We start from the raw sequence: 11493 nt of genomic DNA on the forward strand, positions 1-11493 counted from the left end.
TTTTGATCTATTCCTTCAATGTGAGGCTGTTATTAATGTCATTGAGTTTTGATAGATATTAATGTTTGGCACAAGTCTCCCATCTAATTTTCCCATATCTACACAGCTCTGTGTGAGTGTGTGTAAGAGTGTGTGTGTCTGTGTGTGCTTCTGTGTGTGTGTGAAGATAACTGGGTGCTTGTTCTGGTCAGCACATGATACAGGAACCTCAGGTTAAGACTAACCAGGGTAGAGTGGGCCACGACTTTAGGACACACTTGTTTGTGGGCCTGCTCAGGTGCAATCTATTTCTAATCCGCAGTTGCCATTTTGCTACAAAAGCAGAAATATTGATCAAACATTGGATTTCAATCAACTACCAGACAAGTGGACAATGAGCAGCTAAGAAGATAAGACTCTTCCTAAGACAACTCAGAAAGAACGAGGAAGGAGGCGATAGAATCAAAAGGTGATTAGAAGCTTAGGGAACCAGTAAGAATGGTAAATGGGGATACTATAGCTGGCCTATTAGAAAAAGTGTAGAAAAACCTAACCAAGAAGCTAAGACGGTATCTTAGTGTCCTCAGAACGAACCGAAGGCTGCCTGTATAGTTGCATAGGGAACAAACCGAGCAAGGAGAAGAGATTCCATTATAATTGTCCCTGCAGGAAATCACCCCTTGGAGCTGTCTACAGAGCCACTGTGACAGCACTATGACTCCTGCTACCACCAATTAGTGTGGACTGTATGGTCAGCCTGGCTTATTATTCCTAAAGTGGACACACAATCAATTATACCAGCCCCGCCACCCCCTTACCAAAATACTTGGCATTTTTTATCTGTTTAGTAATGCTATTGGCAAAGCTGATAGAGTTTTGGACTTAGTCTTAGAGGTGAACTTGACAGAGATCTTGGTCATGTATATATCTGGTACCACAAGCATAGGACCCGAATCCACACCTAGCTACCTGCCTTCTCATTGCCTACCCAAGGCTGGGCTAGAGTCAAGTGGCTATCACCCCCAATTCCTGTTCTAGTGGAATCTTGGTTACAAAGTTGGTCAGTTTCTATTCCACAGTAATCAGAAGGCCTGGGCTTCACCTGGGGCTTCCCAACTGCACACACAGTTCAGTGACTTCTGACCAACTATGACTTCAGGAGTCCACACACACGACAGGAATGAAAACGGAGTTATTAGATGAGACACATATGATTTTGCAAAGCTCCTCACAATGCTACACTCCAAACCTCATTATGATCAGGCGCTGGCTTTACTTCAGCCTGATCAAGTCTGTAGGAAAATGACTGTGACTTTTAGTCTTTCCTTTTTCTAGAAGCAAACCCTTCAAATTTTGTTTCTGAGTCATTTACATCTACTTAACTTGAAGTCTTTGGATATTTAGTCCATCTTTAGACATGAAAGCCCCTATCATTTGAATCAATACGCATTCTGTTGATTTTTAATATCTGCCATACACACGTGCAAAACTGAATCTCATAAGGCCAGAATCCAGACATTCCTAGCAAAAGGAAGTCAAGTGAGAGAAAGAGTAGCAGAGCCTTTGTGAAGAGAAAATTGTCTTATCCTTCACCAGTGTCAGAATGTGGAAGTGTTTACAAAATGCTCATTAAAAGCAAGAGGGGTTGCAAGATAAAAATGAAATCTGGTGTACAAGTTTACACTAGGGAGATAAGAAGAGGCTAGGCCCTATAGGGGATTTTGCTATTCAATTACTGCAACCTGACTTTTGGTGGGGGGTGGGGAATAGTGCAGGGGGAGGGGAAGAGAGAGGAAGAGTTTCCATACTTGTGTCGTGTCCAGTGACATAAGACATTTACACTCCACAAGATAAAACTGCCACTTAGAGCCCAGAGGAGTTAAGCCTTCCTAGGTTGAGCTGGGGAGCTGAGCAGAGTCATGGGTTCTCTGGTCCTGCAGCTGAGCGCTGTCTTCTGCCTGATGGCTCGCTCGGTTTCTGGCAGCCCCATCATGGGCCTTGAGCAGTCTCCCCTGGAAGAAGACATGCCCTTCTTCGATGATGTCTTCACGGAGCAAGACGGTATGGACTTCAATACACTGCTGCAGAGTATGAAAGACGAGTTTCTCAAGACATTGAACCTGTCCGACATTCCCCAGCAGGACACAGCCAAAGTGGATCCGCCAGAGTACATGCTAGAACTCTACAACAAATTCGCCACGGACCGGACCTCCATGCCATCTGCTAACATCATCCGGAGCTTCAAGAATGAAGGTAAGCTGGCTTGTGTTTTCACCTATGAGACGTTGGCTTTGCTTTTTCTCAAGAAGCAGTTAGTAAACATCTATGTGGAGATGATATAGGAGAGAACGAATTCATGGAAATGCGTGGTTCAGACACAGAACAGCAACTGTTCCACCTGGCCATTCTAGAATTCAAAAATGCTATAAAATGTCTATTTAGGAAAAAAACCACAAAATGCCCATGGTTCATTCTGGCATCAGAACTGGTTCTTGATAGTGTTTTAATCTGGACACTGAGTATATAAAAAACAAAACAAAACAAAACAAAAACGTAAATGTTGATCTGTTGCTCTATCTTGTCTGCTACTTTCTAGACAGGACTTGATTTCTATCTGGGGTTGATAAAAATTTGTCAGCTTTTCCTTAGATCAAAAATGGTGAAAACAATAAAAAGAAATTAGAAATGTGGGGTTTGTGGTTCATCCAAATTCTGGGTTAGTTTCTATCAAACTCTGAGTAAGTTTCCAATTGTGACTTCATTTAAGTAGTGTTCTGATAGAATGGTACTGTATTTATGAGATTCTTCTAATGCTTCTTTGTGTTTAATGAGCCATGATAAGACCCCAGGAAGTGCACAGAACACAGCTAACAGTTCATCTTGTTGTGACTGTGTCTTCATGACAAGTGATGTACAAATTTCAAATTGTTATTCCTACACTTCAGATCTTTAAATGAGTCAGCAAGCTAACCCTACAGTCATATGGTACTTGTAGAAAGAATATGATATTGATGATAGAGGCTGTGGATATAGAGAAACTGGTTCTTTCTTATTTACCAATTGTGCTTTTGTAGACACTGGGTGAGTGAAAATGAGGTTTGGTCAAGGTTTGCCAGACACTCTTGGAAGCAGAAGGCAGTGGCTTGAAACATCTCTGGACTGCTGAGAGCTAGCCGCCTTGGGAAGATGTGACTAAGAGATGGGAGTCCAAATTTCCCACTGTAAACAGAAACTGTGTGACAGATGAGTGAATCACAGCAGTTAGAGGCAAGAGAGGGCTTGTTGTTAGGGAGTGCTAGGCAAACCATGATGACTTTTAATGAATTACTTAATACTCTAGGTGCTAGAGTAAACACTGAATGGTTATTCCTCTGACACCAAGATAGTATTTGCTTTTAAAATTCAACTAATCACCACCATTTCTATTTACTAATATTTCTGGTGGAAACTGCAAGCAGAGATTCCAGATTCCTTTGAAGGCAAGTCTAAGAGGGAAAGAGCAACCTCCTGAAGGAGCTTGTCTCAGCATCTTCCTCTGAGCCATGATTCAGCTTAGGCAAGGTGGGAATGCAGTCTAGCTCAGGCAGAGGGGGAATGCGGTCTAGCTCAGGCACAGTGGGAATGCGGTCTAGCTCAGGCACAGGGGGAATGCGGTCTAACTCAGGCACAGGGAGTATGTGTTCTAGCTCAGGTACAGAGGGGATGCGGTCTAGCTCAGGCTTGGTGGGAATAAATTATTCCACTTTTATTTCTTGCTTCTCACGTGGAAGATCAGGTGATAAGGGTGAGAATGTGAGCAAGCTTACCACTACGAGAGATCTATGGGGGAGGATCAGTCTTGGGGACACCTAGTCATCCACCCCTTTGCACTTCTGTCAGAGGAAGACTCATATAGCAGAGGGTATGCATCCCCCTCACCAGACTTGCCCTGCTGGCTGCTGTCATCCATCTGTACACCTTTTGTGTTTGCTCAGTGACATGACCTAGGAGGCAAAGACCAAGAAGACGCCAAACCTAAATCATCTTTGAATGGGTGTCACATGCAAGGTGGAAAATGTGGCTTCAATTCTCAGCCTGACTTCATCCTCTGTATTGTCTAGGAAGTCAGATCTATACATGGTGGTTTGGCGTCTTCCGATGCAGAACTAGCATCAGGTCCATCTATGCATTGTGGGTGTCATTATGACAGTCACACAATTTGCAGAGCAATTGACATGGGAAATCTGTCAGACTTCATTCTCTTGCTCCAAAATGTGACTCTTCTATGAATCTCTTATCACGTATGCAAAAACTGTGTATGGTTTTATTTAGTTAAGGGGTGTGTGTATGTGTGTATGTGTGTTTTGTCTTGTTTTAAACTGGCTTTGAACTCACCACATGTAGCCCAGGCTGGTCTTGAAATACATTTAGATTTTAAAAACTGTAAACTATTAATTTCTTTTGAGACAATATTTTACTATGTATCCCCGGTTGGGCTCAAAATCACAATCCTCCTGTCTCAACCTCTTGAATGTTAGCTTATTTTTTAAAAGCACATCTTCCTTGTTGTATAGCTGATATATAGGGAATCTGCATGTATTTAATGTGCATAATGTAAGAGTTTACATGTGTAAACGTCCACTGAGACCCCAACCTCAGGGAGCATACATATCCTCCAAAGCTTCTCCTTCCAGAAAGCACTCTCTGTACTTCTCTCACGGAGGAGCAATAGCCTGCTCTTCCCATTTTTGGTCTTCCAAGACGGCAAGTGCACAGGTGACCCCTATTGGGATGAACTTCCAGAGAGAGACTCAAAGGAGCCAAGGTCTCCAGGGGGGCCAAAGATGGAGAAGCAGAAGTGGTGTAGGAGGGCTTTCCAGAAGAAGGCCCTCAGAGGTACAGAATACAGAGAACGCTGCACCGCTTTTGGTTTTGTTTTTCCAAGTGGGAAAGCTATCCACCAAATAGGATAAAGTATTCATTCAACTGATCAATCCATTAGGCAACTGCAGCATTCTGTGTACTTTGTCAGGGCAAACTTTAAGCCTTTTGAGAGTGAGTATAAAGCCATCAGCTAGAGAAGAGTGCTGAGATAGTGTGGGCCAGAGATTCCACTGAGATCACCAACTGGGTATACAGTTGGGGAAAGTTTGCCTAGGAGAATAGAGGACCCTCAGTTGCAAGTCCCTAGTATCTTGGTGTCACAATCCTTGCATACTCTGACATCAAATGTCTCAGTCCTTGTAGAGATAAACTGCCTGAGGTGAGTACACAGGAGCTCTTGGTTCTCTGTGAAATTCTCACATAAAAAGATATTATCAGGCCTGGCATGGTGACACATTACAGCAAAGTGTCTCAGGGAGCAGAGATCTAGAAGACTCTGCAAGTTATAGGGCAGCCTGCTCTACACAGTGAATGACACGCCAACCAGGGCCACACCAGATCTTGTAAAAAAAAGAAAAGCAATATGGAATCATTTGGAGGCATATTTCTGATACTAAAGAACCTTTAACAAGCTATTTCATATAGATCTCTGGTGGTTTGTGTGTGTCCAACTCCATGCTGGCTGCTAGTGAATAGCAGGAAGGCAATCCATCTACCCCCAAGGTGCATCTTCTCTCACTCACTGGGGACAGCCACATGCGCCAGAACCAGTTTAGCAAGGTTCTGCTGACCTTGCTGAACTTTGTTACGTGGGTAGGGACAGGGTCAGCAAACTTCCTCCGTAAAGGCCAGATAGTCCATATCTAATTCCGCCTCTGCAGGGCAAAATTAGCCAGATATGATCCGGCAATACACGAAGGGGTCTGTGCTCTGGTGAAACTTTATTTCCAACAACATATGACAGCCCCAGTTTGGCCCGTGTGTGTCACAATCCTGGTCTGTGGAGATCTTCCATGAAGACCAGTGGCCAGTCAACCACATGGAGAACACTGCCCATCACACACATAAGCTTCAAAGTCTTTAGTTCAGAGCAATCTCCATGATTCATTTCATGGCTCATGGCTGGCTGGACAAAGAGGGCTTCTCTGCAGTGCCCAGGTTCTTTCCAGTTCTGTCCCCGCGAGGTAGCTCAGGCTGGGCATGTTTTCTTTCCTCTTACTTCACAAATAAGCCCTTGCTTTATTTTGTAGTATATCTAGTGAGTCTGATTTGTCATAAATATTTTTCTTTTTTAGATCTGTTTTCTCAACCGGTCAGTTTTAATGGGGTCCGGAAATACCCTCTCCTCTTCAATGTGTCCATCCCGCACCATGAGGAGGTCATCATGGCTGAACTCAGGTTGTACACACTGGTACAAAGAGATCGTGTGATGTATGATGGTGTGGACCGGAAGATCACCATCTTTGAAGTACTGGAGAATGTCGAGGGTGGCAAGGATGAAAGGAGCATGCTGGTCTTAGTGTCAACAGAGATCTATGGAATCAGCAGTGAGTGGGAGACATTCGATGTCACGGATGCCACCAGACGGTGGCAAAAGTCAGGCCCATCTACCCATCAGCTGGAGATCCACATCCAGAGCACACAAAACCAAGCTGAGGACACTGGAAGGGGACAACTGGAAATAGATATCAGTGCCCAGAATAAACACGACCCTTTGCTTGTTGTGTTTTCTGACGACCAAAGCAATGACAAGGAGGACAAAGAGGAACTGAGTGAAATGATTACTCACGAGCAGGATCTGGACCTGGACCTGGACATGGATGGTTTTTCCAGCAGGCCTGATGAAGAGGCCTTGCTGCAGATGAGGTCTAACATGATTGATGACTCTACTGCTCGAATCAGAAGGAATGCCAAGGGAAACTACTGCAAGAAGTCCTCACTCTACATTGACTTCAAGGAGATTGGTTGGGACTCCTGGATCATCGCACCACCTGGGTATGAAGCCTATGAATGCCGTGGTGTCTGTAACTACCCTCTGGCAGAGCACCTCACACCCACAAAACATGCTATTATCCAGTCTTTAGTCCACCTCAAGAATTCCCAGAAGGCTTCCAAAGCCTGCTGTGTGCCCACGAAGCTGGATCCTATCTCCATTCTCTATTTAGATAAAGGTGTTGTCACCTACAAGTTTAAATATGAAGGAATGGCTGTGTCTGAATGTGGCTGTAGATAGGAGTCCCATGGCTTATTTAATAACTGCAAATGTGTATATTTTGTGTTTTATTTAATGAAACTATTTAATGAAGGTGTACAGATAATAGAGGTTGCCACCATAGGGAAGTGGACAGGTCAGTGTGCTGTAGAAAATTCATATTTTGCTATACAATCCAGTCCCTTCCACTTATTTTCTTTGGACTCTCATTTCCCAGTGATACCATCTCTAACAACAAAACACAGGCCCGTACCACTTATCCTCTATGTCATTTTGGAAAGAGCAGTCTCTAAAAGGAAATAGTGTCAATACATTTGTGCATGTCCATGCAGGTGCACATGGACTTATGGAAATCATTTTGTCCAACAGAGGTAGACTATATTGATACATGTGAGTGGCTTCCTCCAGGGTATAGGATTTGGGATAAGAAAGTTCATATCAGGAGTTTAACCTAGAGAAGCATATTTTCCAAATGTTCTGGGAATGTGAACATAGTTCTTTTCAGTTGTATCTGCCATGGTTCAGAGCAGCAGGCTGGATGAGCAAGCTGCAGGCTCAAGAGGAGAGTGGCGTTGTCAGATACATGAAGTAAATGGCCCTGACAGGCAATGGTCCCAGAGATGCACTTGCAAAGAATGGGCCCCTGAGCCATGTACTCCAAAGGACAGTGCCTGATCAAGTAATATGAGGGTAGGGGAATGTCAGGACTGACTCCCCCTCAGTCAACAGGAGCAAGGCCACATGTGCCAGCCTTTACTGCCATATAGAGCTATGGAGGTGGTGGTGGGGGCACAGATGCTGTCCTCAGGTGTGATGGTAAAATAATCACAATTCGAATGGAATAGCTAAATCTTTTGGAACAAAATAAAATGATCCAAGACTAAGAGGACTATGGAAAGGGAGCTATTTGATGGACTCTACCGAACATAGTCTTCATTTTCTGACTTCCCTCTCTTGCTGGCCACCTCTGATTTCTCTCACCTTCTTTCCTTTGTTGAACTTCCTGTCCATCATGCCTCTTGCTTTCTCTCCCTTCATCACCCATGACCTGGGCTGGAAGGAGGCACTTGAAAGCATTTTCACTCAGTGTGAAATCAGTTAGTGATCTGATTTCTAGACTTATTCTGGAAATTTAACCTGACTCGATTTTAGCTATATCCTTTCAGGTATGATTTTTGTGAAGAACACAGAATAGAAGAAGACTAGAGTTGGAGCAAATACATTCAAACCCATGAATTAGTAGACTCATAAGCAGGTGACTCAAATGTGGAGCTTAAACTTAGAAATCAGCCTTGGTCTTGGAAGGAACCCTGTAGCATTTCCATTCTTCCCACTCTGCTCTCCTTGCAGTTTGAAACTATTGTCCAACCCTGCCCTATTGGTTATAGATATTAATTTCAAACTACCTATCAACTTCCTTTCCATAAACTTCTTTGGGTTATACATTCAGATTGTTCTCTCAAGGAAAGGTATTTTCTGAATTTGAACTTCAGCTCCGGATATCTAGTTGGTCAAAATGCAACTCTCAGAGAAGTTGTTGCCCTGGAACAACTTCTTTGATCCTAAGTGGGAGCACAGTGAGGGACATTGAATTGGCTGAGATGGATATTCAACTAAGAAGCATCCACATAGCCTCTTTGTAACATCATATGTTTGAGCACATGCATAAATCTGTATACATACAGCTGGCACTGAATAGCCATGCCAGCATCTCCTGAAGAAATGGTACAGCCTTCATACTCTATGGTACACCACACATACTCATACTCCACGGTACTGCCGGTCCTTTTTTCTCAAGGACACTATCATAGACATTTATAAAATCTCAGCTTGGCAGAAATAGTTTCTTCTTAGGTTCTAGTCATGGCTCTAGAACCAGACTAGGGCAGATAGAAGCTCAGCTTTGTGATTTCAATAGTTTAGATGTGTCATGTGATGCCGAATGACTTGCAAACTCCAGGAAAACATGACAGCCAGAGCTGGGAAAGTGCATGCTCTCTGGCCATAGAACACCACTGACATTAACATCTGATACGAGAGGTGTCAGCTCTTGTATCCCACCATGCTCACTGCTGCTCACCCAATCAGCTCCTCAAGAGACTTAGCTGAGCTATTGAAGAGAGGTGACAGTTGAGACTTGTCTGCATATCTTACATGCTGCTCCATTTGCTAGAGTGCAATTATGAGCTGTATTTTTCATGATGGTCTTCTTGTAGAAAGGTTGAATAGTCACATATTGGATATTCAGGTGTTTCTGTTTTCATTATTGTTATGAATTTTGCTGCCTTATCAGAAAGTGAAATGACAAAAGCCATAAATAGAAGCATTCTTCTTGCTTCTCCCAGCAGCTGCGTGCAGCCTGTCTACTTCATTGCCTTAACCTGAAGCCACAGAATGGGTAGGCTATCAGGAAATTAAAACTTTCTATGATGACAAATCGTTCACTATGGCCAGCCCATACCAGTCTTGCTTTATTTTTATTTCTTATGCTTCGATGGCAAAAGCTGATAAACCTAATATCTCTTGAGGGAAACTCTAGCAGGGGCACTTGGGCATCCCAGCATCAGAACGACCATGTAAAAGTTTCTAGGCTTCTTACTATTTATTGATCGTTATATTTATTTTTGTAATATAGTGTAGAATATTGAATATTTTATTTTTGTGTGTGTGACTCCCTCTTAAAAGAATAGCTTTCCTTGCAGCCCATAGTGTACCCTGCCCAGGGTTTAGCTCAATTAGAATAGAAAAGTGTGTATGTTGCCCTCTGCTTTTTGCATCAAACTTATTTTAAGGGATCTGCCCATAGCTTTGTGTGTTTGTGTCTTGTGGGCAAGCTGTGAGCCCCTCCCTGTATCTGCTGATTTGTAAATAGCAGACTTAAAACTGAAGTGCAGACGTTTCCAAATATATTTTATCAGTAAATGGTATGCCATCCCCTAAATCAACCTGACCATTTCATCACAAGAGAGAAACATGGTCAGCCATAAGCAAACAATTATTAATCTGTAAACGGAAGTGGCATTTCATTGGACCCCCCAAAATAGGGCCCTTTTTTTTCTAAAAATATCCATTACCTACCTGAACCACCAACTCAAACACACAATTGTACCAAAAAAAGCCAAGGGCATTAAAGTAGTGATTCATCCAAACTAACCTTCTACAGCCTGCCCTTTCCCAGTGTGAAACATTTAGTCTGGAAACTTAATGATGAAATACTTTTTTAAAATGGTTGCTAGAGTTTTATCATCTTTTTATAGTTTATATTCTTCCAATGAAAGGTATGCTCATATGAAGGAATTTATCTCTCAAGTTTTACCAAATTCATAAGGTGCAGCAGTGTTTAGGTGAAACTTTTTGTCATTCATTTGCAGTGTAGCCTGTTTGAGTCATTGAGCTTCAAACCTGCCCACTTAATCCCCTCCACAACCCTGTAAGCTCATGTGTGGTGGAAAAGGAACACTGGGTTCCTGTGTGTCTTCTTGTTCCCAAAGACATTTGACTTTACACATTTAGTGAAAGGGGGAAAGCTAACCTTGTACCATATCAGCCCAAAAACGATGTTTCCACGCAGGGAAACATATCTGCATGGAAACACCGCTTGGAGAATGACCATTTGCGGTAATCAGTTCATTTCTATCTCACATGTGCACTGGTGTTTGTGAGCTACTTGCCTAGTTGCCGTGTGGGAATTGATGCTAGCTCTCATCCAGCAGGCTTGGGGGCATCCAGGAAATTAGTTGATTCCTGGACACACTGAATCAGCTAAGCACAGCCATGTTCTTTGGTAAAGCAAGTTCATTGTTCATGTTCAGATATACTGACATGTTCAGATATACTGACTTCATGTTCAGAAGTCAGACAAAAAGGAAGATGGAATAAATATTTTACACTCTGTTCATTAAACAAATGTGTATATTAGAGTCATCCTGTTAAATAAAATGGAAAAATTATTTTGACAATAACCTTTGGCAGTTTTTTTTAAGATGCAATCTCGCCCTCTTTTCTACCCTCCTCTTTTTATATTTCCATATCACAGTACACCCAGATGGAAGAAAACTTCTTGCTTAATCAGTGGAAAATAATTTGAAGGGACAATAAACTGCACTGAGCTCCTGTTTTTATGTTTTCTTCTCATCGCACATGACTCTTGTAAACTCCAGGAATACTAGCAGCAGATAAGGAAAATGGATTGGCCCCTCTTTGCTAATAACTGGAACCTATTTCTTTGAATCCTGATTGTATTATATTAAAGAGAATTAATTTGGAAAGTATTTAGGTTAAATTTGATTGACCTTTCATTACTGAAGGTCACATGATATCAAATTTAAAAGGGGATCCTTATGGCTGCCTAGTGTGTCCTGCCCTCAAATGTTAGTTATAAGATGGGTGTCCTGATTTCTTAGGGAACTCTACTGCTGTTCTGTGCTCAGTTTAACAGG

At 42.6% G+C, this 11493-nt stretch overlaps 1 protein-coding gene across 1 annotated transcript; it reads left to right on the forward strand.

Annotated features, from left to right (window-relative positions):
- The first annotated feature begins 1875 nt into the window (after window positions 1-1875).
- On the forward strand, window positions 1876-11016 carry Bmp10 (bone morphogenetic protein 10). Its single transcript, XM_005071121.4, has 2 exons — window positions 1876-2232; window positions 6138-11016. The coding sequence occupies exons 1-2, from the start codon at window positions 1899-1901 to the stop codon at window positions 7073-7075; spliced, it is 1272 nt and encodes a 423-aa protein (XP_005071178.1). The 5' UTR covers window positions 1876-1898; the 3' UTR covers window positions 7076-11016.
- The last annotated feature ends 477 nt before the right edge of the window (window positions 11017-11493 follow it).

Source organism: Mesocricetus auratus, unplaced genomic scaffold (genome assembly GCF_017639785.1).
Source record: "Mesocricetus auratus isolate SY011 unplaced genomic scaffold, BCM_Maur_2.0 Super-Scaffold_100676, whole genome shotgun sequence".
Taxonomy (NCBI): Eukaryota; Metazoa; Chordata; class Mammalia; order Rodentia; family Cricetidae; genus Mesocricetus; species Mesocricetus auratus.

Bases quoted from the DNA above. Each gene is read 5' to 3' on its own strand.
- Bmp10 (XM_005071121.4), top strand. From the start codon at position 1,899: ATGGGTTCTCTGGTCCTGCAGCTGAGCGCTGTCTTCTGCCTGATGGCT. The intron at 2,233-6,137 runs GTAAGCTGGCTT...TTTCTTTTTTAG, and splicing joins CCGGAGCTTCAAGAATGAAG to ATCTGTTTTCTCAACCGGTC.